Source organism: Cydia splendana, chromosome 21 (genome assembly GCF_910591565.1).
Source record: "Cydia splendana chromosome 21, ilCydSple1.2, whole genome shotgun sequence".
NCBI classification, from domain to species: domain Eukaryota; kingdom Metazoa; phylum Arthropoda; class Insecta; order Lepidoptera; family Tortricidae; genus Cydia; species Cydia splendana.
Window position 1 is genome coordinate 257,984 of NC_085980.1, and position 26,592 is coordinate 284,575.

General features: G+C 39.4%; 3 protein-coding genes across 3 annotated transcripts in view; 1 reads left to right on the top strand and 2 right to left on the bottom strand.

Moving 5' to 3' along the window:
- LOC134801353 (claspin-like) overlaps positions 1–26,592 on the bottom strand; it is a 416,093-nt gene that overhangs the window by 145,286 nt on the left and 244,215 nt on the right. The window lies entirely within an intron of this gene.
- On the bottom strand, positions 3,952–14,791 carry LOC134801121 (methionine--tRNA ligase, mitochondrial). Its single transcript, XM_063773655.1, has 12 exons — positions 14,501–14,791; positions 14,021–14,119; positions 11,998–12,179; positions 10,510–10,629; positions 9,777–9,885; positions 9,373–9,491; positions 7,734–7,885; positions 6,129–6,334; positions 5,311–5,505; positions 4,873–4,991; positions 4,583–4,741; positions 3,952–4,252 (listed from the first exon to the last, which is right to left on the bottom strand). The coding sequence occupies exons 1-12, from the start codon at positions 14,583–14,585 to the stop codon at positions 4,130–4,132; spliced, it is 1,668 nt and encodes a 555-aa protein (XP_063629725.1). The 5' UTR covers positions 14,586–14,791; the 3' UTR covers positions 3,952–4,129.
- LOC134801183 (nicotinamide/nicotinic acid mononucleotide adenylyltransferase 1) lies at positions 15,241–25,741 on the top strand. The gene is made up of 7 exons (XM_063773730.1): positions 15,241–15,439; positions 15,610–15,721; positions 17,459–17,570; positions 18,585–18,794; positions 23,383–23,484; positions 24,444–24,598; positions 25,119–25,741. Exons 1-7 carry the CDS (start codon positions 15,364–15,366, stop codon positions 25,720–25,722), a joined length of 1,371 nt encoding a protein of 456 aa, XP_063629800.1. The 5' UTR covers positions 15,241–15,363; the 3' UTR covers positions 25,723–25,741.

The window sequence follows — 26,592 nt, forward strand, 5'->3', positions numbered from 1 at the left end:
TCTATAGCCTTTCACAGTACCTCCGTATCCAACCATCAATCCTTTTTCCCCTTTTCGCTCCCACTTCCTCCTCTTTTCTTTTGGAATATGAGTATACACTGGGGTACCGAATGGTTTTAAGCGGTGGATGTCAAAACTTTTCCCTGACCAGACTTCATATGGGGATTTTTCACTATCTTTGCTTTTCCCAGTCCTGTTCAGTACAAATACTGCTGTTGCGGTGGCCTCTGCCCACAACTCTTTTGGCAGGTTCTTGGCACTCAACATAGTTCTAGCAGCTTCGACCAGAATACGTATTTCACGTTCAGCTTTACCGTTCTGCTCTGCGGTGTAAGGAACGCTTGTCTGGTGTTCTATTCCGCGTCTCGAAAACATCTCCTTCACGTCTTTGTTTACAAATTCTGTTCCGTTATCACTACGAAACACTCGGACTCTGTTTCCTGTCATGTTTTCTGCTTTGTTCAGGAAATCGGAGATACAATCCTTCACCTCGTATTTGTTTTTTCACAAAGTAGACTGTTCTGTAGTTCGAAAAGTCATCCTTCAATACGACGAAGTATTTTGAACCGCTTAGAGACGCAACTTCCATCGGGCCGCAAGTATCCGCGTGGATAAGTTCGCACGTTTTAGTGGTCACACTTTCGCTGTTACTAAACGGCAAGCGATGTATTTTGCCTTCGAGGCAACTTTCGCACTTGGGAACTGAAGAACTCTTTACATCAATGTTATTTTTCGCAAGCACTTTTCTGACATGATCGAAGTTTTGATGCGCTAATTTTTCATGCCACTCGATCAAGGTACCGTCCAATGTTTTAGCAACACTCGCCACATTGTTTTTAAACCGAAATTCTAAATAACAAGACTTCCCCATTCGTTTTGCGACCGCACAGACTTCGTTATTTTTACAAATTTTGCTTGACGTTTTATCTGTCACAACAACATAACCTTTAGCTGTCACACAGTCCACAGAGAATAGATTTGATTTCATTTCCGGAACGAACAAAACGTCGTCTAAGGTTGTTTCAACCCATTCACTCCCGTTATGCACTTCTACCGCCATCTGTCCATGTCCTAGCACACTAAGTCCCGCACCATTACCTACTTCGACTTTCCATTCATTTTTAGCGCTAGTAAATGTTGAAAATAGTCCACGTTCGCGGCAAATATGCTCACTCGATCCGGAATCAACCAAAAAAAGAGTCTTATTACACGGTTCTAGCGGATCAGACACAACAAACGCGTTACTTTTCTTCTGTTCTTTGTTCTTCCTAAACCAACACTGTGCTTTAGTATGTCCCCCTTTACCACAGTAGAAGCACTTGTTATTATGTCCTTCACTCTTGTTGTTACTATTGTTGCTTCTACACTCACTGGCATAATGTCCAAGTCTGTTACACTTCATGCACTTTACATTCTTTTTATTCTTCGCTAGGAAAGCTGACGAGGACGGGGTTGGTTCTTCACCTTTTTCTTTTACTCTTTCTTCTTCTACTAGTAATCTCGCCACCAAGTTATCCATAGTTTGCTTGTCATCAGGGGCAGACTCCCAAGCTGATACAAAGTGTTTATACTCATCAGGCAACGACATTAAGACTTTTGTAATAACGAACTTATCAGAGACTTCTTCGCCCATCTGTTTGAGCTGATTCTGCATTTCCTGGATCTTTGATAGGAATGTAGACATCTCAGTCCCTGATTCGTATTTAAATTGAAAGAAACGTTGCTGTACGATGTGGATACTTGTCTCCGTCTTTTGCTCATAAACACTCTGCAGTTTCTTCCACATTTCAGCCGAGGTTGAACATGATATAATATGCAGCATGGTATTCTCTTTCATACGCGTAACCAACAAGGCTTGAGCCTTGGCATCTTTTGTCTCCCAAGTAGTTCGAGCATTACCAGCTTCTTCGGGTTTTACGCTCTTTCCCTCGACAATGTCCAACCAATTTTGACCTCGCAATAAAACGGTGGTTTGAAATTTCCATATATTCCAATTACTGGATCCTTCCAGCTTTATCAAGCTGTTATTTGTATTAAGATTCAAATCCATCTTGCTGTCCTCCCTTGCTCTTTCAGCCGAGCAAGTAAATTAATTTTGTACTTTCAACAATGGCGTCCGTACCAAACCTCACTTTTATACTGATCGCCGACACATTTCTTTCGGCGATGAACTTCCTGAATTCTTTATATAATTTTACAGGAATATGTGGCTGGGCCCATAACCTGATAGAATTAAATAAAGAAAACAGTTTAAATTGGTAATGTGAGTTTTATTTTATATATAAGAATCGCCATTACATTAGCAAGAATTAGACACGAGTGACATTAGACATAGAACGTCGGAAACCGGAAGTAAGTTTTAAACTACATGTCATCGACACAAATAAAATAAACCACCACAAAGGTGCAATTACATTGCTATATTTCTAACAAATAGTTAAATGAAATAATTGCTTGTATTTCTAAAAGGTATGTATTTCAATCGTATGTCTTCTTAGCAAAATCAACGGGATCCCACAAAGAAGTATATTCATCACACTAATATACCGACAAACAGACATAATTTGCGGGTTTTATTTGATTAATCAGTAATCACGATATACTTAAGAGTAGGTATAAGTACACGGTACGCGGAATTTTTTCATAGGAAGAATTCTTTGACATCGCGCCTGGCCATTTGTAAGAGGTAATTTTCATACTTAATTGAACTTAACAGATTAAACGTGAAAAGGTAACAAATTAAACGTAAAAGGTACTAAATCCTGGCGTAATAACAATAGTTGTAGCGTAGCGTTTTTTCTTAAAAACGAAATCGATACGGTGAATAATCGAAGCGCCTGTAAAATTGTAATAGCAATGTAAAGTGTAAAATGAGTAAAACTCGGAAACCACAAATAATGTGGCTCAATTTATAAATGAATATGAAAGTACTAAAAAGGTACTAAAATTTGTCTTTTATAGAATTTATCAATAATCGCGGGATCATTGCGTAATAAAATACACCCGCCATTCTGACTGTCAGAATGGCGGGTGTAATGTTTTTTGGTGATAACTTTTAATACCGTGAGGTACTAATTTTTTTAAAGGAGGTACCAAATAGTACAAATTAGGTACTAAAATATGGTATGCTTTTTGTTTATTTTTATCTAGGTACACCCGCCATCCTGACTCTCACGCTGCACACATATTTGCATTTGTGTGTCTGACACCCTTCATTTGGCATTCTCATGAACATATTTTATGACTATAGTATATTTTCTAACTACTATTGAGCACTCAAGAAGCTTGAAACATTATATTCTCTTTTTACCAAAAGGGGTTTTTAAGGGTTTATTGTACGAAGCGTCTGTAGTTGGGTTTTTATATCAGTATTTTTTAATATTAACCCTTCGTATGTCTAAGCACTGATCAGTGCGAATGAATTTTAAACTATTGTATTAAACAATTAGAATTTAAATTCATGCGCACTGATCAGTGCTTAGACATACGAAGGGTTAATGGTAGACTTTTTTCTGGAAATCTTCATATACAAAATGCCACATTTGTGGGAAAAATATTAAATGCGCGGTGTTTGTCTTTTCTTGCAGTGGAGCAGTTTTCTGGTCCACATGATCAACGGCCTAATGTATTCTTCCATGGTTTTAGATCAAATCTCTCAGTTTACAATACAAGTCTCTCCCCATACCTACTTAAACTTAATCTACCTACCTGATAGTACCTACCTATACAGTCAGAATTGAATAAATAGCGACGCCCAAAGTTGCCAAATGTATCGGAAGACACGTAATTGTATGGTAACGAAGATGTGTGATGGTATTTGGTATGTATTGATATGTGATTTAGCCAATTTGGCCGTCACTGTCTATCTAGTTTCCCCAAACTAGTATGTACATTGAATCTACATCCTTTTCGACAACTACTCAATTAATTATAAGATGTAACGTTTTGAAAAGATGTGTCCTGTCGAGTTGCTCGTTTCTCCAATTGAGGGGGGATTTAAATCTTCTCGAGGCAGAGGTGTAGGGTTAGAGCCGGTGTAGCTTTATTTGATGTTCATAAGCGCATTGTAATATGCCTACATGAATAATAAACCATGGCGGTAAGCTGTGTGTGTTGTGTGGCCGTGAGTTCACTGCGCGGCCTTCTTCTTGTTCCGCGGCGCCGGCGGGTACACTCGGGGGAACAGCACGAACTTGCCGCCGCGGATGTTCTTCGTCTCGTGGATGGCGCCCACCACCTGCCACGACGGCGTCTACACACAAATACTACATTATAGGAACGAAGATAATGCCTTAATGACTTCCAAATATTTACAAATGCATAAGTACAGTTTATGCATATTATTAAAAATTATTACATACATCTAATGTGATGGAGAGTGATTATCATGGAATCTCTTGTACATTCTGAATGCTCTGCTGGTTTGACATGTTTCCCCACATAAATATTACTTATGAGTTATGAGAAAACCGAAACAACGTAACCATAATACGCTAAAACTTTGCGTTATGGCATGAAATGGCTTTAGTAAGTATATAATAATATAGTATATGATTACATGCAATGAAGCGACAATGCTTACCTCACAATGCTCCCAGCTCCTGCAGTCCTTGGGGATCTGTAGCCTGTCTAGCAAGCTAGTCGCCAGCTGCGGTATGACGGGCTGCAGCACTATAGCGGACACCCTCAGGGTCTCCAGAGCCAGGTGCAGGACTACATCCAGCTCTCGTTGGCGGTTCTCCTACAATTATAAATGGGTCGAATTTTGCTGACGATTTTTTTATCTTCTGATTGGATTTTGGCCATGTAATATCCGGATTGATTATTTACTTTAGGTGTACCTAACACAAACATATTATTATACGTAATTACCTTGCGCAGTTCCCACGGCTTGAGAGCCTCGAAGAACAGGTTGCAGGCGTGGAGGGCGGCGACGGTCTCGTCCACCGCCTTGTAGAACTGGTACGTCGAGTAGTATTCTCGGCATTGGTCTACAAACATGGACAGGCTTATTTTATCACACTCACCTCTCGTATCCCAGGGACCCTTACGCCGACAAAATAATACATAAGATTGAGGAGGGGCTTACAATGTAGAATATATATGTTGTCTTAATATATATGTAGGTAAGTTAGTATGGTAATTAATTAGCTATCATAAAATATATACTGAAATTAACGCCATATCTGTAATGTAAATATAATTATGAGGCGCCAGTTACAATAATCTATGTATTTTTTAAGCGTCTCGCCTTGCGATTTGAGTGTCCTCAACCTCGTACAGAAGGGTACCCGCCTCGCGGGTCGTTACCTGGTAATCTTTCCACTCGTGTTAATAACGCTTGTGTGACATCCCGCCTGACGAGTAGTGCCGCCTCGGCCTTGTGCAGCGCGGGGAACTCGCCTCGCGGGTTGAGCGCGGCGCCGCAGCAGCGGGACACCAGGTTGCCCAGTGTGTCCGCCAGCTCCGAGTTCACTATGTTTATTAACTTGCTCTCACTGTAATCTGAAAACATAAACATAAGTCCATGTTAAAAAATGAAAAAAGTAAAACACTTTTGAGCCGAAACTATTCTAAATTTCAAATCGATAGCGTAAGTATTTCGAGATATTTAGCGATGTGACAGACAGACAGACGAACGGACAGAGTGCATAAGGGTTGTTTTTTACCTTTCTGATACCCTTAAAAGAAAGTAGCTTTCAAATAATTTTTGTAATAAGTATAATATAGTCCGACAAACCAAATTAGTCAAAAAAAACCCACCATATAAAAAAAATGTATACGCGACTTTTAATACGAATTTGAATATCGCGCCTTTTTCCATCGACAACAGGTTTACCAGACAAATCAGCTCATAAACAACAAATATTCGTCAAAGGATAAGATAGACTGTATAAAAGAGTACCTACTTCGGAAAACACAGCGCTCGCTAAACTAGCTGGAATCGCTATGCAATGTCCCTCTCCCAGCAGGAAGTATCAGTCACCGGTGTATTTCGTGGACAGACATTTCTCAAAGACTTGGACATTTTGATACTGTCTACGGTCCAATGGGAAGCAGATACGACTATTCCTGGAGAGACATATAACTTTTATCTTGGGTAAGAACTGCGCCTATCGTATACTTACTGGCATCGCTATGTAACGTCCCCTCCCTCAGCAGGAAGTATCTTAAAGCATCGCCAGTGACCGGAGTATTCCTCGGACAGACAACATTGCCTAAAGACTTGGACATCTTGACGCCGTCCCTGGTCCAGTGCGCGTGGCACACGAGCCTCCGCGGCGGGTGGCGGCGGCCCGCTATCAGGAACGCCGGCCAGTACACCCCGTGGAATCTGAAGTTATATGTACGAGGGGCGTTCAAAATATTCTCGGTATTGATATCTTACAACCTCTTCTTAAATTTCTTTCGTTACTGGCCGCTAAGGTTTATTCATTGACATTAAAAAAAAATATAATTGGAACCGAGATGTTCTTTTGTTTTTCTGCAATTGCTGAACAAACATGAACATCATGTGCGAATTGACAATGTTAACTAAATTAGAACATCAATGCGTCATAAGATTCTCGACAAAACAGGGTAAAAATCAAAAAACCATAAAAGAGGAAATGGATTGTGTTTACCGTGAGTCTGCTCCTTCTCTATCTACCATTCAAAAGTGGTCAAGCGAATTTAAACGTGGAAGGGAGAGTATTGAAGATGACCCTAGACCTGGTCGGCCTGTAGTAGCTACTTCACAAGAAAATATTGATAAAGTGGAAAAACTTATATTGGAAGATGGTCGAGTGAAGGTAAAATCTATAGCTCAAGTAACCAATCTTTCTATTGGTATCGTACATGATATTATCCATGACCATCTTAATATGTCAAAAGTAAGTGCAAGATGGGTTCCGCGAATGCTGACTCGGCTTCAAAAAGACATGCGTGTAGCGTGTTGTTCCGATGTTATTGACCTGTGCGGTGAAAATCCTAATGAGGTGCTGCAAAGAATAGTTACTGGAGATGAAACCTGGGTTCATCATTATGACCCAGAGAGTAAACAAGAGTCCATGCAGTGGCACATTAAGGGTTCAGCTCATCCCAAAAAGTTCAAGGTCGTCCCTTCAGCTGGCAAGGTCATGGCCACGATATTTTGGGATTGTGAAGGAATATTACTAATCGATTATAAAGAAAAAGGTGTAAATATCACACGACAGTACTACGCTAACATTCTACGTCAATTAAAGGATGCAATCAAAGAAAAGAGGCGAGGAAAGTTAACCAAAGGTGTTCTGCTTCTGTGTGACAACGCCCCCGTCCATACTGCTCATATTGCCAAGGCAGCTATTGTTGAATGTGGGTTTGAAACTGTTACTCACCCACCGTATAGTCCGGACTTAGCCCCCAGCGACTTCTTTTTGTTCCCCAATCTTAAAAAGGATCTGCGTGGAATTTTTTTTTCTGACGATGAAGCATTGAAGGCTGCAGTGGAGGAGCATTTTTACACCAAAGATAAAAAATATTTTTATGAGGGATTAAAAAAAAAATTTGATCGATCTTTTAAGGGGATTAACATAGGGGGGGAGTATATTGAAAAATAAAAATATCAAACTTTTCGTACTTGTTTGTTTTCATTCTCATACCGAGAATATTTTGAACACCCCTCGTACCTATATTGTAAAGCGAGAAGAAAATTTGCATGGAATGGAATTCATTCATAAAGTGGCCATGCAGTTAAGCAGCTCCTGTCGTACTTAAGTATATCCTTCCCCACAACGTGGACGTCGACGGGCCAAGCGCGGCCGCGGGCTCGCATAGTGTCCTCGTCCGGATATCCGGTCACGGTGAGGTAGTTGACCAGCGCGTCCAGCCACACGTATATACTCTGGTCTTCGTCGCCTGGTACCTGGGGGAATTGCACACTTATGGTGTCTCCTGCGTTACTCTTAAAATTGTAGCCCTAGTAACTTTAACATTAATTTTTCCATAATCCATGCTTACGGGAACGTGGCATGTAAATTATTTCAGTAAAGAAAAGATTATTTTTTGTCTCCTGCGTTACGGCAACAATTACGACATCAAAAGAGACTTGAGTGATTATAATAATTAAAACGGGACTCAAAGCGCATACATAAACCTGAATATAACCTCCAAGGTTTCGATTGCGACATTTGCGACAAATTGCACCCCAAAGAGTTTTTTTTTTAATTTCCATTCTTTTAAAGACTAACTGTTTGAAGAGCGTATAGTCAGGGGGGTGTCACTACCACATATTATATAATAGTTCTTACGAACAAATACTTATCTCTCAAAGAAAACGCAAATACCTACCGTTTTGATACCTACACAAAAATACAATGGAGTGACCTTCAGCGCGCCGCTCCCCGCACCGCGCGCACCGGCACAACGCTGACGCTTAGAAATTATAAATAAATACCTACTTTTAAACAGCGGAAATCTAAATCTTAAATTATACCTAATATTCCGTTTATGTGTTAGTGTTTGCGAAATACTCATTTTAAAAGGTCATATGTCCCTGCAGTAACCGCAGTGTTTACGCCGTTTTATAAACCGCGCAATGATCCCAACAAGAATTAGTTTTAAAACTTCGTGTAATTTAAAACCAGAAAGAGATTAATGTTATATATACAATAAAGAAAAATAATAGATAACACATGAATACAGGTAATTAATTATAAGATTTATAATTTAACCAGAGCATAAATGATTAGGTAGTAGGTACTTTCCGGTGTAAAATTAACTTATTGTCGTTAAAATAAACATTTAAGTAGGTACCAAAATAAATTAAACATTTAATACCTATTTCATCGTTAAAATAAACATTTAAGTAGGTACCAAAATAAATTAAACATTTGCTACCTATTTCAAATAGATAGATGTCTAACTATACATTTGTCGTAATAAACACTACATGTTTAATTAAAGAAATTCAATAGTACCTACGTAGCTAGTAACTATCGTAAAAATTGACAGTGCGGCGCGCGATGACGTGCGTGCGTGCGTAAGCGCGTGTGGCAACCAACTGGCTTGCTTTTCTACCGTGAACGGTAGCAGACTCGTAGGTATAAATCCGAGCTCGCGCGGAGAGTTCCATAGGCCTGTCACTACGCAGTTTAGGTACATTTGGCCGGCGGGCCTCCTGGGCAGGCGTATGGCATTGGGCCGCCGCTCGACCGTACGATAGTCGTGTCACGTGGCGCTCGCGCAAAGAAGATTCACCGTTCGTGCGCGGTTATAAGTTTCAATTTCGTTGCAGGCGGCGAGTATAGTTTTAGAGTATAATAAAGTATAATTTTATACCTAAATCTGACTTTTGTGAAGGAGTGAATTTTCTGTACGGTAGTACTATTAGTTATTCTGTGGTATAGTTACCCGGATAGCCCAGTGAACCCGCGAGGCGGGTCGGCTGACGGAGATGTCGGGGAAATAAGTTTCCCGCTCTAACTGTTCCTGGAGCTGTTTTTGGAACTTGCTGGGCGTTATTACTCCATCTAGAATAATATAAACACTAAATTGTCACAACACTTCCTCCCTCGGCCAACTCATACATCCGAACATTCGAGATTTTGATACAATCGATTGCGGAAATATTACTGTCCTATATTCCGTTTCCGGACTCAACAAGTCAAAGGGGTACCGTATTTCTTAGATTAACTTATGTTTTTTAGTATTTAGGATAAATATTTCTTTTTATATTGTTTATAACCTAGATTTAAGTATGTAACTAACACCTCTTTGGAGTCCTGATACTCTGAAATACAGATATTGGATTGTACCTGTTTTGAGCCACCGCTGTAAATGTTCCCGGAAGGCGCTCAGACGGAACATGTAGTTGGGTTCCTCGGTCCACTCCACCTCGTGCCCGGACTCCACTGACACCTTCACCTGCACACAAAGAATACTCTTACAATACACCTTCTTCTTCCTCGCGTTGTCCCGGCATTTTGCCACGGCTCATGGGAGCCTGGGGTCCGCTTGACAACTAATCCCAAGATTTGGCGTAGGCACTAGTTTTTACGAAAGCGACTGCCATCTGACCTTCCAACCCAGAGGGTAAACTAGGCCTTATTGGGATTAGTCGGTTTCCTCACGATGTTTTCCTTCACCGAAAAGCGACTGGTAAACATCAAATGATATTTCGTACATAAGTTCCGAAAAACTCATTGGTACGAGCCGGGACTCCTACAATACACCACCGAAGTTATATCACAGATATTTATAAGACCCCCCCACCACCCTAACCCTAATTGGCCCAATCGATCTCAACAAAATTGAACTATAAAACAAAATTGGCACAATATCATCATTGTGATGATTGGGTATAAATTACAGACCGTAGTAACTAAATGAATGGCGCATTTTGGGGTACATTCCTTTCTTAAAACTTACTTAGCATTAGGTCCAACATATATATACACCTGGCAGAGTATGTCTAAGGGTAGGGTAACACAAGAAGCATCGACTTGCTTGGGTTGGGTTGTGGGTGCCTTAATTAAAGAGGAAGCGTACCTTCCGTCCGTTTTGCACGACCTCCCTCGTGTGCGCCTCGGGCACGAAGCTCTCGTCACTGACGCTGTACCAGCCTGAATACACGGCTTTGTAGATGTGACCGCCTTCTACCAGCTCCTTCTACAATAGAAGATATCCTTAGATATTTCACTAGAATTATGCATTAACGTTTTGAAATTGGCATAAAAAAAATTCATGACCCATTGGCTTAAAACAACACATTAACATTTAAACTGTACTAAAATATACCTGAATTTAGTTGTTAAGTTAAGTTTAGTATTTAGTGCATAGCATAATATGTATGTCTGTGAAGATGAGCGCGATCTCGCCAACAAACTGCAATTGCAGTTTGGCGAGGAATATAATGTTTAAAAAGTGTTGTGTACTTTATGATAAATAAATTAAAAAAAAAAAAAAAAAAAACTTGCGACCCTAATATTTGGGATATTGTGCGAGACCGAGACTGACCATGGAACGTATTTAAAGTGCCACTTGCCCTACTTTAGGCTACGTTTACTTCAGAGTTGTGCGCGGATGCGTCGCGAGGGATATATTTATTAATAACCAATAGAATAACTTTATTTACCTATTCTTGTAGCGCAGCTCTAGTGGACAGTATTATATTGGTTTAACAAACACATCCCTCGCTACGCACCCTCGCACATCTCTGCCTTAATAAATAACTTAAATAAGGCTTCGTTTCGCCGTCAATAACATATATTGAATTTTAATTAATTTGATATAGTAAAATGTCAAGTCTTTGCATGATGAATTGCCGATATTGTTGGTGAGAAATGCGTGCTTTTATACTTTGTGTAGGTGTTTTTAACATTTCCAGTAGCCATGTCTCTGGAAAAATACACAATTTCAAATTAAAAACTTTAATCAAAAAGTTCTACTCGTCCAATATACATACGAAAAAAATTACCTTCATGTAATATGTAACTAGGTATAAATTGTGATCCATTAACAGCAATTTGCGACAATTCTGCTTGTTACTTTTACTTTTTTGTGCTACCGTGACAGTTTTTCTCCGACCTTGGCCAGTAATTTCACTGACGTCAACGCCGAGAAGCCATTTACCCGATAGTTACTAATGAAATATCTATATATTACATAGTACTCTGCATTTCATTGTGACTCGCTATTCTTCAATTATTTCTATTTAAGATCAAATACCCGATTTGTTCCTTTCTTGGAGAACCAGGCCTCATCCAAATCCAAATTATTAAGCCTAGTTTAGGTATATTTTCAACACAAACTACCTACCAGTTAGTCACAATTTTACTGGACTAAATTGGCATCGTTAAGCTCGGGACACACTGATAAGTGTGTCCTTGCAAAGGCAAGACCATTGCAAACGCATTTAAAGAAATGCGTTTGGTCTAGTGTTGCCATTTGGTACAATGTAGTTTAATAAATTAGGATCCAAAGACATTATCGTATCGTAGCCAGAAACTCCCTAGATCATCGTTAAAAGGATGTTACCCAGAAGTGAGCCACAGCCTTCTTGTGTCTATCCTCCGTAGTTCTGACGAAGTCTGTATGTTCCACGTTGTACTCTGCGAAGAGACGGCGGTATTCCTCGGAGATTGTCGAGCAATACTCGGCTGGCGCTTGTCCGACTTTTGAGGCCGCTTGCTGGATCTTTGTACCGTGCTCGTCGGTGCCTGACCATAATAATAGTCTTAGAAAAAAAAACTGTATATTACATATTACAAATAAACAATATTAATATATATGAATATTACCTAAACCAAAGAGTTACTAATGTAGAAGTGTAGTCTAAGAAAAAATCGTAAGTACCACTAAATTTGACAGCTGAATTAGATGGTGCTATTCGGCATCATATATTAGTACCTACATTACTTAAAAGGTATATCATTCAATCAATCAAATTTATTTCAGGCAAAAAATATACCCATACAAAATATTAAAATTAAAATTATTAAAATTAAAATATTATCATATAAAAGTTAAATTAAAAATAAACTTAAAAATACATGTCAACAAAAAATTACATTAAAATTAAATTAAAATTAAAATCTACATATTTACATTAAATTATACACTGTGCCTCTGGATCCCATATGTAGGTCATTCCAGTGCCTCCAGATATATATTCGTATATATTCGTTCTGGTGGAAAAGCAACTTCCTGTTATGTTAAGTTTTATAAACAAAATTAAGGTAGCAGCTAAGTGGAAAATGACACGAGTTGGAACCGAACATATTTATAGATCACTGACAGTGGAACCTTAGACATTCTAACAACTGGCAGCTCTATTCAGATGGTATTTGAACTGCTTTTGTAATGCTGGTTTATTTTCATACCACTCTTCTGACTCTTCAACATTGTTATAACTTATAAGAACTTAGATAATAATAAACAGTCTGTGTTTTTCTACAATTTTGCATAAAGATGTTTTCCATGTACGTAAACGAGAAACTCAAATTTCAACCCTTACTGATTATAAATGCGTATTTGCGTGGTAGGTATATATCTGTCTCTATTTCGTATTAAGATAATTTTTGTTCCAGAGAATGATTACATAGACAAACTCGTGGGCAAAAGCTTGTATAGAATATTTGTATTTAAAAAACTGTGGCTTTATATTTGAAACCAAAAAGTAAAACAACAGTGTAGCAGGCAGGCAACATTGAGTTATCTCATAATTTTTACAACCTGCTATAAAGATAACAGGTAAACCATAAGTAATGTGATGCTACAATTGTGGCTCATTTCCAGTGGATTTGTCTAAATTGAACCAACTTGTATAACTTGTATACAAGCAGCCATAAAACACTCATAAACTGAGCATTATGATATGTTGTATGTACTCATTCACAACATATAAATACTAGTAATAACCTTTACTTCATTAATTTTTGTTTTTTTACACTTTCATTGTTTTTTCAATTTAGTATTCCTATTCTGTGGTGTTCTCCACCAGTATCTGTCGAAGTTTCATAGCTCATCTTTCCATCTTGTATTCTGTTTTTTTTTGTTTTCTCGGTGTGTCTATTAGTAACCATTCTGTGACATGTTTGGTCCACCGGTTATCTGTTGTATGACATATCACATTCTCACAACATATTACATTCTTGTATTAGACAATAAACAGATTATATAAAGATACACTTAATATTTATTATTATTGAGAATCTACTAAGTGAAGCCTTTACCTGATGGTCAGGTCAGGTCAGGTCAGGTCAGGGTGATCACAAAGTTTCATGATAATGGCCCATGACCGATTAGTTGTGCTAAATATCCCTTCTCTAATGGTCTCATTGCAACATTCTGTCTTATAATGTTGTCTGATTTGATATGATACATTTTCTGGTTTTGTGAAAAAACACTTTTTATAAACGAGTTTTGTGACTAGGACTAAAATGGATGTTTAGGGGCTGTCTAGCAAACAGGTCTTGGTCTTGTCAAGGGGCATGTTGGCAGTGGCTCCTAATCTCATATCATAATGCAACCTTTTTAACAAAATTTAACTTTATATTACCTGTGCTAAACAAGACATTGCAGTTGGGGTCTGTCAGCTTCTCAAACCTTTGTATAGCGTCCGCTACCACTGCAGAGTACAGGTGCCCTAGGTGAGGGGCTGCAACAAATAATTCACTCATTACAACTAGGACGAGGTTAGAAATGTATCTTGCGCTTTGTCATCACTTTCTACCAGGTGAGACTAGTCTATTAAGGACTGGTCAGTTTGTTATAAAAACACACCATTGATGAATTTGCAAATAACGATTTATAGGTATGTATATATAGACAAAGACAGAGCTGTTGCCATTATGAAATTATTTTAATAGGTAGTCCGGTACTCAGAATAGTTGTATTTGTATCATGATTAACGTATCTAGCAGGTTTTGCGACGCCAAATTGACTATGAACTCAAAATAGGATTGGAGCTATAGCTTTAAAATAATTCATAGATCAGCCAGGAAAAAGTCAGCAAAAGAGCCTTAATGAAACAACTTACCGGCGTTCACATAGAAGATCGGTGTAGAAACGAAAAATGGTCTTTTTTGAACAACAGAAGAAAATAATCGCAATGTTAATCTCATGTTTGTTTTGGAAAACCACAAGAAAATAACCTCGAACGAACAATTTATGAGAGAAAGGTCACCCGAAATTAATACACTCGCCGCTTATCTCTGTCTGCCGGCAAAGTAAACTGTTATAGCATCGCATGAGATAAAACAAGACACCTATGTTTGATAATTAAAATGAAAATTGTCTTTCAAAATGAAAACATTTCCACGACACAGCAGGCAAAAGTGTTATGAAAGTAATTTAGGAAATAGCTTTAACTAAAGCATATTCGTTGAAAATGTGATGCAGTTAATTTAGCTGGGTTATACGTTCTGTGTTCCGATTTACGTACTGTTTGACAACACTAGGTCAAATGTCAAATGTTATGAAAAGATGTACTTGGATTACAATATGTTTTAGAAACATTTATCAGCTGTATTTACGATACGCTACGATTTTGAATTATACTATTTATGGTTTATTTTTACAGAAAGTGTTTGGTTTCAATGCTAATTTGTTTAAATACATTTTAATTACGTTTTGATTTGGCTGATAGTCAATAATTTCCGCCACCATATGGTCACTGTCATTTTTTAAGAAAAAGTTTGACAGCTGAGAGCAACCTGCTAAATTAAGATTACCACATGTCTGGTGCTTCGGCTCACATGCGCAAACTACACGAGTTACTTTCCTATTTGATCGTATTGCGACAAAAATCAATCGATTGATCATTTTTGTTGTGATTTTGGAGTGATGATACAATCAAGATAATTACAGTATTATTGAATTGTGACTATAATTTTTATCAAAATGTCCCAAGGGAAGATAGTTTTAATGGGCTGTGGCAGCTTCAGCCCACCAACTTACATGCATTTGCGAATGTTCGGTGAGTTGTTATTGCGTAGAAAATTTTCCTATTTCTTACAAGAAAACGCGACCTAGGTGTTTAAGTGTGACACTCATATCATGTTAATTTTATGTTTGTGGCCATACGTGCTTGTGTGACGTATAAAGGTGAGTTTATTAAGTAGTTTCAACGGTATTGTGATGTTTCAGAAATCGCCAGAGATTACATTCACACGCTGGGTTTGGGCACGGTGGTCGGCGGGATAGTGTCTCCTGTGCACGATAAATATGGCAAGAAGGACTTGGTGGCCGCACACCATAGGTGAGTCCTTTATTCTAGTTCAAGACGCAGTAACTTTCTGAAGGAAGGTAAACATGTTTTTGCCAACAATGAGCTTAGCAATCATGGTTGTGTCCTTAATAATTGAATTATTTATTGGGTTAAGTAGAGGGAGAGATTCCTGAGTCAGATAAAGGCCTGATTTTGGCTGCTATCCAAAAATGCACATCCTTGCTTGAACCTCATTATCTTCCTAAGTTATTGGTTTTTATATATTAATAGGTGAAAAAACTTCAGAAACAAGTCTATTGTTGTAACCCAATAACTATGAGTTACAGGTTGTTATCCACCATTACTAAATTTATATGTTGGCAAATTGCCTAGTTTTTTATTTTGGAATATTGATTTTGTTTGTGGTTCACAGAAACTGCAGTTCTAATGCATAAGTCAATCATCATGAGGGATAGAACTTACTAATATGTCTATTCACACGTGATTACATCTTTATGAGAATTGTTTTATTTATCCTTGTGAACATGTGTGTGTACAACATTTATATTAAACTTTTTATTTTCACTTTTTATTGACTACCTTACTTGAATTACCTATTATCAATTTGAAATTAAAAAACCAAACAATTGCTTTGGGACCTCAAGAGGTACCATCTATGTATTATATTCTTTAATAAAATTAGTTGCAGTAAATGCATTTGTTTACACATTGTTCTAGTGTAACATCTGATAGCAATGTGAGATTGAGATATTTGAGATGCAATAATATTCATCTTTGTATTATTATGAGGCAGCTGTTTACATAACTTTATATTATGTCCCATTTATTTCGTATAGTAGTACCACTGTATATATCTTGTATGTAAATAAAATATTTTTATTTAAAATCTTATCAGATATGCATACAAGTGTGCATACATGTATTGCCACACAATCATAGAAGCTCGTAGTAGTTACTTCATGTTTATTAAATCATGGCAGAAAATCAAATGTTTCGTACTGAACATTAGGTCCATCTTGTTAAATAAACTATTTACTTAACTACCATTACATAAATCATACTGAAGACAGTTAAAAAAACAATATTTCTTAATAACGTAAAATATATTCCTATTAATTTAACATGCCCTATCATAATGTGATAGGAAAACTGCTTGTTAATAATGATCACAATAAAACATGATAATCTGATTGTATTTTCAGACATGCCAATAGCATAATTTATGTTCAGTCAAGTTCACAAACATGTTTACACAACCTATGTAACCTTATATGTAGTTAAACAACCTTAGTGTCAGTCGCTTAGAGGCGTGTAAATATATTTTTGGTACATTGGCTTGTAAAGAAGTTTGTGAACTCAACTGTCCAATACATAACCAGTCATTTCCCAGTCAGCCAGTCAGTCCCTTTAGGTATGTAATCTTTATTACAGAAAAATATAATTCTAGATTATATTTTGGGTGGGTTGGGTTATAGTGTGTGGGGGGTGTGGGGGCGGGGGTGGATATGACGACATAATTCGTAACTATGTGATTATGTCACCAGTTATCGGCACTAGTTGCGCGGGTCAAGGCCCGAGATAAGCGTGTGTCACGTTGTTTTGATAATTTATATACTAGTTATCTAAGAGCTAAGAATTATCAAAACAATATCTGAGTGATGTCAGTTAGTTATCATTCACCCGTGCGTCTCGCTCGCGGTAATACATGTATGGACAAGTCCGAGCGAAATGAACTCGCGAATGAAAATGTATGTATCATATTGGCAGGATATCAATGTTAAAGCTGGCGCTGCGATCATCCGCGTGGATCAAGGTGTCCGAGTGGGAGACGCAGCAGCAGGGCTGGACGCGCACCAGGGTCTCCTTACAACACCACCAGGTACATTTCTGAGGTCTAAGCTAATTTTACTTACGGATTAACTTTACTTACGGATTAACTCATGTATTTTTAGCAAAAAAAATAGATAGTATAGAGGGGTCCTGTCATTGTAAATTTTGTAGTCACTGTAAATTTACTGCCATCTATCGAAACATGACTAAAACTCAAAATGAAAACGTATAAAGTTATCAAAAAATGTATATATATGGATAAATGATTTTATTATTTTTATATCATTTTGATCCATGTTCATTCACTGATATCTATGTGTTAAAATTGTTAAATATGAAACGGTGTCGTCACGCCATCTAGCCGAGGATAGGCTAAAGGTGTGTGCGGCATCTATTCGAGAATGACTTTTACTTGAATTCCGAGGCACGTTTTTTCCTTAGACTTTATTCGTCTTATACGAAGTTACATATGTCTTTGATTTTTAGTCACTTGTGCGATATGTTTCGTTGAGCCTAGGTCTCTATTTTCAAGCACTAACAGTGCATGAGTAGCGGTATGTGACGATAACCGCGCGCTGCGTACTGCCGCTCGCCGCGCAGATAACCGGTAGGGGGTGGTCGTGCACGGTAATTGTAGGCGGGCACGGTGGCGGGTTAGGGTCACACATCACTTTGCGACGATCACGACGACGGTCACAACACGTATTGGAGTTCTGTAGGTACGTAACGTACGTACAACGTACATGAGATATGCACCAACGTCCATAAGAGCGTTGCGGTTGGTGCAGGTTTTGCTGTTCTTGTGGTACAAATTCATGAAAAAAAAAACATTATCTTTTGTTTTCGGCATCTGGAGTATCTGGACATACTTGACTGGAAATGGCAATGATCACATTAGTCATGTCAGGAGTTATTGACGCAATGCGGCGGCGTAGGCACGGTCAAAGTCAATTTGATTTCCGATTTAATTAGTTGACTAGAGCAACAGATACAAACCGAAGGAAAAAAAAGTGTTCTGTTTTTTCTTTCTATATTGTCACTCCATTGTGTCGCTACGTTACAGGACACAATCAACCAGCACCTGACCTCGAACAGCTGCGACGCCCCCTCGTGGCTCCCCGACGACATGCTGAACGTCAACAGTCTGGACGAGCCCGACGACCTCATGACTAAACTCAACGGCAACCAGGATGAAACCGTCACGGTTAAGTTACTGTGTGGCGCGGATCTGTTGGAGTCCTTCGCTACGCCCGGCTTGTGGTCTGATGATGATGTAAGTAGAATTTGATAACCTGATGATTAAACTCAACCCGGCAACCAGGATAAAACCGTCACGGTTAAGTTATTGTGTGGGGCGGACCTGTTGGAGTCCTTCGCTACACCCGGCTTGTGGTCTGATGATGATGTAAGTTGACTTTGACAACCTCATGACTAAACTCAACCCGGCAACCAGGATGAAACCGTCACGGTTAAGTTACTGTGTGGCGCGGACCTGTTGGAGTCCTTCGCTACGCCCGGCTGCGAATTTACAAAAGCTATACTATTTCAGTCACGACTCAGATTCAAATTGTGGCAATCAATTAAAACTATCTGTCAGAACCCAAAGCGCATGAACGATGCTGATAATCTCACTAATGTTAGTGGGAAATCTAAACTGGAGTGTCTCAATAATTGCAACCAGTATTTTGCTGAAAACGGGAAGAGACTTGCTGATAAAATTTTAACCAAACTCTCGGAAACACAAGAGTCCTTAGCGGACAAGTATAAACCCACCCAGATAGCTGTACATTCTTTTTTTATGCATCCTACGGACAAGTATGAAGTAGATAGAATTATTTCTTACCTAAAACCAAATAGTGCTCCAGGTCCTGATGGCGTAAAACCTTGGCTAGTAAAAGAAATTAAAGATGTTATTCTTGAGCCTCTCACCTTCATTTGCAATCTCAGTCTTCAGTCCGGCCGTTTCCCTGACAGTTGGAAAGTTGCTTCTGTAACCCCTATCTATAAAAATGGAACTAAAGATACACCAAGTAACTACAGACCTATTTCGTTGCTATGTGTCCTTTCAAAAGTCCTCGAAAAGCTAGTTAATTCAAGATTAATAAAATACATAGAAACACACCACCTGATTTCCAATCGCCAATTCGGTTTCCGAACTGGGAAGTCGACAGAGGATGCAACCATTCTCCTTGCAAACCAGATATCTGGTCACCTCGACGACGGGAATATGTGCATAGGCTTATTTTTAGATCTCGCCAAGGCTTTTGATACTGTTTCACCGATTATCCTCTTGAAAAAAATGGAACACATGGGGGTGAGGGGCCCTGCTCTTGACTGGTTTGCTAGCTACTTAACCGGACGCCATCAAAAGGTAAAAATTGACCATCACAGTAGCGATGAACTTCCAGTTCGTTTTGGAGTCCCGCAGGGGAGCATTCTGGGTCCAACTCTATTCATTTTATATATCAATGACATTTTCGACTTAAAACTTAAAAACACAGAAATTTTATGCTACGCTGATGACACAGTGATTCTGGTACACGACAAAACATGGGACAGAACCTTCTGCCAAGCAGAAAATGCTCTAGCTGCAGTGGCCTCTTGGCTAAGTAATAACTTGCTCACGCTGAATATAGACAAAACTAACTTCGTCACATTATCGAAAACGCGTACTACTACTCCCTCGGCAGATCGTGATATTAAATACCACACGTGTGTATCAAACCCTGTCGCCACATCTTTTTCACCAGCACAACCTTGTTCATGTCAAACAATTACGAGACGCGTGTATGTCAAGTATCTGGGGCTTCTATTTGATCAGCATCTCACGTTCAAGCAGCACATTACCACACTTGCCGCAAGAGTGAGGAAACTAATTTACGTCGTAAAAAGACTCCGGGATTGCGCTTCTCGCGAAGTGCTACGCATCGTGTATCTTGCACTGTGCCAGTCTATTATACAATATGGTGTGGCTGTCTGGGGTAGCACAGGAAAAAGCCACATGATAACAATTGAACGAGCACAAAGAGCCGTGATAAAAGTAATGTACAAAAAACGCTATCGCTTCCCCACGAATCGGTTGTACTCTGAGTCCAAGTTACTAAGAGTACGGCAGCTCTTCATCCTAAAAGCAGTCACGCGTACCCACCGTTCCTTACTTAACTCTTTGTCATATAAGGAGATGCTACTAAAGAGAACCTTCAAAGCCCGTCTACCCCCAGTTAGGTCTGCGTTGGCTAGGAAATCTCCAGACTTCGCACATCCATACACCTACAACAATATTTGCGGGGCTCTAGACATAAAATCATTGTCCGTTCACAATGTCAAAATTAAAGTAACAAACTGGTTGAACACTTTATCTTATGCTGAGTCGGAAAAACTGACAACGAAGGCTTAACCTAACCACATAACACATTTTCTGGCACACACACACACACACACACACACTTCCCACACAAACTCGCGCCCACACTCAAAATTGAATAGCATGAATATGAATAGCATGATTAGCATAGTTCTTTTAGTTTAGTTTAGTGACTTTGTATCCTATAGTTTGTATTGTAGTAATTACTTTTAGTATTAAGCACTGTACCTAAAAATAAAATTGAATATAGTTGTCAATCGCTCTCGCAGACTTCCAAGATACAGGCTCAGCCTAGTTTGGAGTCTGATAGATATTTTTCTGCACATGTATACAACTCTTTTATGATAATAAATTATTTGTATTATTTGTATTTGTATTTGTAAATAGGTGAGCTTTTGTTTATGCATATTACTTGACAATATCTATACCGTTTCGGTAAAAAGTAGTCACTGAAATGGATTAGCTTTTTGCATACATATTTTCAAATATTATTCACGCCAAAACCTAGTCGAGTTTAGTAAGTTCAGTCACGTTTTAATGTGATATCAAAATTTTAATAATACTCTTTTACTCAAATGGTTTAGATTTTGTCGCGATATATTTAAACATTAATGCTCTCACAATACCTAGTCGAGCGGAGTCTCGCCGTCATTATTCAATATTATTCATCGAGTATTATTTGTACGACACTAAAGTTCACTGAATATTGATTTCAACAATTATTTTTTTACTAAATTACCTTTCACCCAGTATTCATGTAAATTTCCAAAAAAGTAGTTTAGGTTAGTTTGATCTGCAACCTCCAAGAAAACGAAATGTTGCTGGAAAAGTGGGTTAGGTTAGGTTAGAACTGTGACCCCCAAGAAAACGAACTGTTACCAAAAATGTGGGTTAGGTTAGGTTAGGTTAGTTAGAACTGCGACCCTCAAGAAAATGAACTGTTGCCAGAAAAGTGGCTTAGGTTAGGTTAGAACTGCAACCCCCAGGAAAATGAACTGTTACCAGTAACGTCGTTCTATGTAAAAAAAAGTCGGTTAGCTGTTTGGTCGCAGTTCACCTAACCCACTCCTCCTCGCTTCGCTCGTCGTCGCACCTATCTTGACTCAGTGAACTCTGTCAAATGACTAGACGATATCGTATTAATAAATATCTAGCAAATTGAATGATTTGACCAAAGAAATGTACTCCAAACGTTGTACACATAATAATAATCTACTTAACAATAATTCTATGGCCTTAGCCGGCCGGCCAGAGTGGAGTCGTTAGAGCTATAAGCTCCAGGGGTGGAAGTGAAATATGCATAAGACGCGAGTTGGCACAGTGGCTGTTAACAGCCACTGGGTAGAAAGCGGCGCACACCTCTCGACACCCCTGAGCCGCTCACACCGGTGTTGCCCTTGAGCCATCCTAGATGTCGCTTTTTGTGGGGGCCCATCTTGTGAGGGCGAGTCACCGTCTGCCGGAAATAAAATTGCATACCGTTTTATTAGGCAGGCGTCCGGTTTTTGTACCCCATAGCTCAGTACTTAGTCCATCGCTTTCACCCAATAACCTAGTTCATTTTATATTCCATCAACTCTCAATAGCCCTTACACCCTGGCGGGTGCTGCCTCTGCGTGCGTCCCATGACACGGGTAAGGGCAGCATCCGCTCGGTGTACCCCTTACATTTCATTAAAGTGTCAAAAGGGCCTCTACGTGTTGGCTTCGGCTCCGCGCACGCCTCCCAAAGGTCCGGAACACCATTGTTCCGTGATGGGAAAGACATTCTATAAAGTAAAACGTTGTCATGATGAAAATTTGGCGAATGTTGGGTGCCAAAGTAAATCATCTGCAAAAAGTTGTCTGGCAAGTGAAATTCGGACAATAAAACTTCGGAGAAAAGGCAGAACACCGTAGTAAATCTTGGTCCTTAAATAAATCATCTACTTCGTTATGTACCAATGTATTATAAAATACAGTCGACTTATAATTATTGTATTACGATTTCACACTAAACATGTCCTAATAAGAAATCTCAACTGATATACTTAGTTCTTAAATAAAAAAAAATTTAGGCATTGTTAAATAATTAGCACGAAAGGTAATTAATACAATACTATGGTTGTCATTACTAAAATATTATTCAAGTTTTAGATCGCAACAAACTAGCATTTGTAGCAACAATATCCATATTAATTTAGTCAATAAAGTCTATATGATTTCAGTAAATTTCTGTACTGTAATGGATTAGGGTTTGGTCAAGTTTTGTACACACAAAAGCTAATCCAGTTCAGTTCGCATCTGGACCTTATCAGTATAGGCTTTGTGAATTCGCCGCCCGGCTTGTGGTCTGATGACGATGTAAGTTGACTTTGACAACCTGATGATTAAACTCAACCCGGCAACCAGGATGAAACCGTCACGGTTAAGTTACTGTGTGGCGCGGACCTGTTGGAGTCATTCGCTACACCCGGCTTGTGGTCTGATGCTGAATGCCTGTTCTGTTTTCATTACAGTTGGAGACGATAGTGGGCCGGCACGGGCTGGTGGTCGTGAGCCGGGCCGGCAGCCAACCGGACAAGTTCGTGTTCGACTCCGACATGCTGTATAAGTATCGGGTGAGTCACTACACCTGCTAGCAGCTTCCGTTACAGTTGGAGACGATAGTGGGCCGGCACGGGCTGGTGGTCGTGAGCCGGGCCGGCAGCCAACCGGACAAGTTCGTGTTCGACTCCGACATGCTGTATAAGTATCGGGTGAGTCACTACACCTGCTAGCAGCTTCCGTTACAGTTGGAGACGATAGTGGGCCGGCACGGGCTGGTGGTCGTGAGCCGGGCCGGCAGCCAACCGGACAAGTTCGTGTTCGACTCCGACATGCTGTATAAGTATCGGGTGAGTCACTACACCTGCTAGCAGCTTCCGTTACAGTTGGAGACGATAGTGGGCCGGCACGGGCTGGTGGTCGTGAGCCGGGCCGGCAGCCAACCGGACAAGTTCGTGTTCGACTCCGACATGCTGTATAAGTATCGGGTGAGTCACTACACCTGCTAGCAGCTTCCGTTACAGTTGGAGACGATAGTGGGCCGGCACGGGCTGGTGGTCGTGAGCCGGGCCGGCAGCCAACCGGACAAGTTCGTGTTCGACTCCGACATGCTGTATAAGTATCGGGTGAGTCACTACACCTGCTAGCAGCTTCCGTTACAGTTGGAGACGATAGTGGGCCGGCACGGGCTGGTGGTCGTGAGCCGGGCCGGCAGCCAACCGGACAAGTTCGTGTTCGACTCCGACATGCTGTACAAGTATCGGGTGAGTGACTACACCTGCTGATAATGACAAAAAGTGGTCATAGCGCATCAAGAATAGGGAGTAGCCAGAGAAAGGCTGGATAAAGTTGACGTCAACATCTTAAGCGGCGTGAATATGAGTATTATTTCTACGTATTTAATTTTTACCAAGCAAAAACGTCTGCGAACGATGCTATTAAGCTTGGAATCCAAAGGCCGGGAGCTGGAGTCACACCCGAGACAGTAATTTTTCCACTTTTAAATTTATTTTTACGTGATGTTTTTTTTCAGAGAAACATAACCCTCGTAACGAACTACATAGCCAACGAGGTGAGTTCGACCGTGATCCGGCGGCTCGTGCGGCGGCGGGAGAGCGCCAAGTACCTCACGGACGACGCCGTGCTCGCCTACATCCGCCAGCACCGCCTCTACGGCGCCGCAACCACGTGAGTCACACACGCGCAACTTGCCGGTCACTCACGCGACTCACCCGCCGCGTGCAGGGCACCGGTCACTCTCGCCAGTTACACATGTTGATTGCGCCCGTCACTCACTCGGGTGACCCGTGTTCGCATTACCTACGAGTTCGACTCGATATCAGTTTACGTGAGGCGTGAGGGCGTCTAGTTTTACAGGTGCCTTTTGTTTATGTAGTTATTTTGGTTAAATTTCGTGACAATTCAAATAAATTTTGACGATATTTAACATTAAAAAAATAACAGAAATAACAGGCAAACTTTGAACTCTTTTTAAGCAAATTGAATCTTATTAAAATTGCTTGATTCCTCAAAATATGGTCGACGTCAAAAATATTTTATGTTTTTTTTTTCAATAAAATTGCACTGGTTTTGAATTTAAGCAACTTTAATATGCATTCAAACTTGTAATATAAACAACTAACCTTATCAATATTATCCAGTGACAAATAACTAACCGTGCCCTCTTCGCATGCCACCCCGGATACAGTGAGTATAATCTCAACAATCTCAGGAAATCTCCACGAGACGTCCCCATGGTGTCCCCCGACGAGACCAGCTTCAAGAACATCCTCATCTCCATCCGAGACAAGCCGACCATCACCGACCAAACTATCACTGTCAAAAGAAAGAAATCCAACTACCTGATGCCAACTATGACGGATTCCATCAGTCCTATAGTTGACAGACCGAGGCAAGCTTACGTGGACAAGGTCCCTGTCAACTACGTGCCGGGGAAAGCTGTCAAAATTGTCAGCGAGGTAAGCGAAACTTACAACTCTCTTGACAGTTATTTAGCCAAAGACGAGTGCGATTATGAACTTTATAGGAGAAGGGTAAGTGAGGGTAATGTGGATACCACGCTTAAAGTGGAACCGAAAAAAAGATGTACTTCAACGATTCGTAAATTAAATAAACCTGATATAAAGAAGAGTAAGTCGGAGGTGAGTAAGTTGTGTGATAAAATGAAGAGTATTAAGTTGAAAGAGAAGGAGAGCAGGAATTATAAGACGCGCAGTTGCAATGATATCGTTAGGCTCATTTTGACGAAGCATGGGATTCATGTCATAAGCGATACTGAGGCTATTGTTTAAAACACACGGCTGTACTGTATTTGGACAAATATTTGTCTTTTCTATCCGTAATATGACATAAGAAATGTAGTCATATAACGCGATGACAAATCACGAAGTGAATTTCTGTCATAAACCTATATAAATACAATCGTTGGCAACCAAAGCTCGGCTAAAATATAATAGCAACTATTCCGTAGTTTATGAAAATAATATTTCCTGACAATACCCGTTTTGTTATCACTATGTGTTTTGGTAGTCAGCCGTCGATATTGCCCTGTAGGTCTAAATAACTCGTAAAACGACTATGGGTCAGTATTATATTAAAACCAAACGTAATTTTCAGCTTTAACGACATTTATTAATTATTGCCTAGTAGAAATAGTTAAGATTTTGTGCTGTAATTTTTCATACCAAATGTACCTATCTACATACCAGTCCATCGTTGTGTCAAATTTATATTTGCCTATAATTTTCACGCGACGACGAATAAAGTTAATAATAATAATCCCAAAATAAAACGCTTCCATAGAAATCGATAAAGTACCTTATGTACTTACTTAATTATTAAATAATAAAATAATAGGAATTGATGTTAGTTAATAGACGAGTTAAATTAGTTAAGTACCGATTAAAACAGTAATTTATGTATAAGTACTATAGACTAGTAAATATTGTACCTACCTATTCGATGTCTCCATGTATCTACGAGTATAGAGGGCTAACCCAAACTAAAAGATAAATATGTAATATGCATGTAGTATTAATATATTTATACTGGTAATATACTCAACGTTCTTACAAAATTCGATGATAATTATATTCGTATATTAACACATTCTGAACCTAGTCGATTCCAGCAGCTAATTGTCGTAATGCCAAACTTAATTT

What these genes read in the sequence shown, in the direction of transcription:
- LOC134801121 (XM_063773655.1), bottom strand. Translation starts at nt 14,585, where the DNA reads ATGAGATTAACATTGCGATTATTTTCTTCTGTTGTTCAAAAAAGACCA. An exon ending in GATCTTCTATGTGAACGCCG is followed by an intron (nt 14,120 to 14,500) that starts GTAAGTTGTTTC and finishes TATTTGTTGCAG; the next exon opens with CCCCTCACCTAGGGCACCTG. An exon ending in GTGGGGAAGGATATACTTAA is followed by an intron (nt 6,335 to 7,733) that starts GTACGACAGGAG and finishes ATATAACTTCAG; the next exon opens with ATTCCACGGGGTGTACTGGC.
- LOC134801183 (XM_063773730.1), top strand. Translation starts at nt 15,364, where the DNA reads ATGTCCCAAGGGAAGATAGTTTTAATGGGCTGTGGCAGCTTCAGCCCA. An exon ending in GCTTGTGGTCTGATGATGAT is followed by an intron (nt 18,795 to 23,382) that starts GTAAGTAGAATT and finishes TTTTCATTACAG; the next exon opens with TTGGAGACGATAGTGGGCCG. An exon ending in CTCTACGGCGCCGCAACCAC is followed by an intron (nt 24,599 to 25,118) that starts GTGAGTCACACA and finishes CCCCGGATACAG; the next exon opens with TGAGTATAATCTCAACAATC.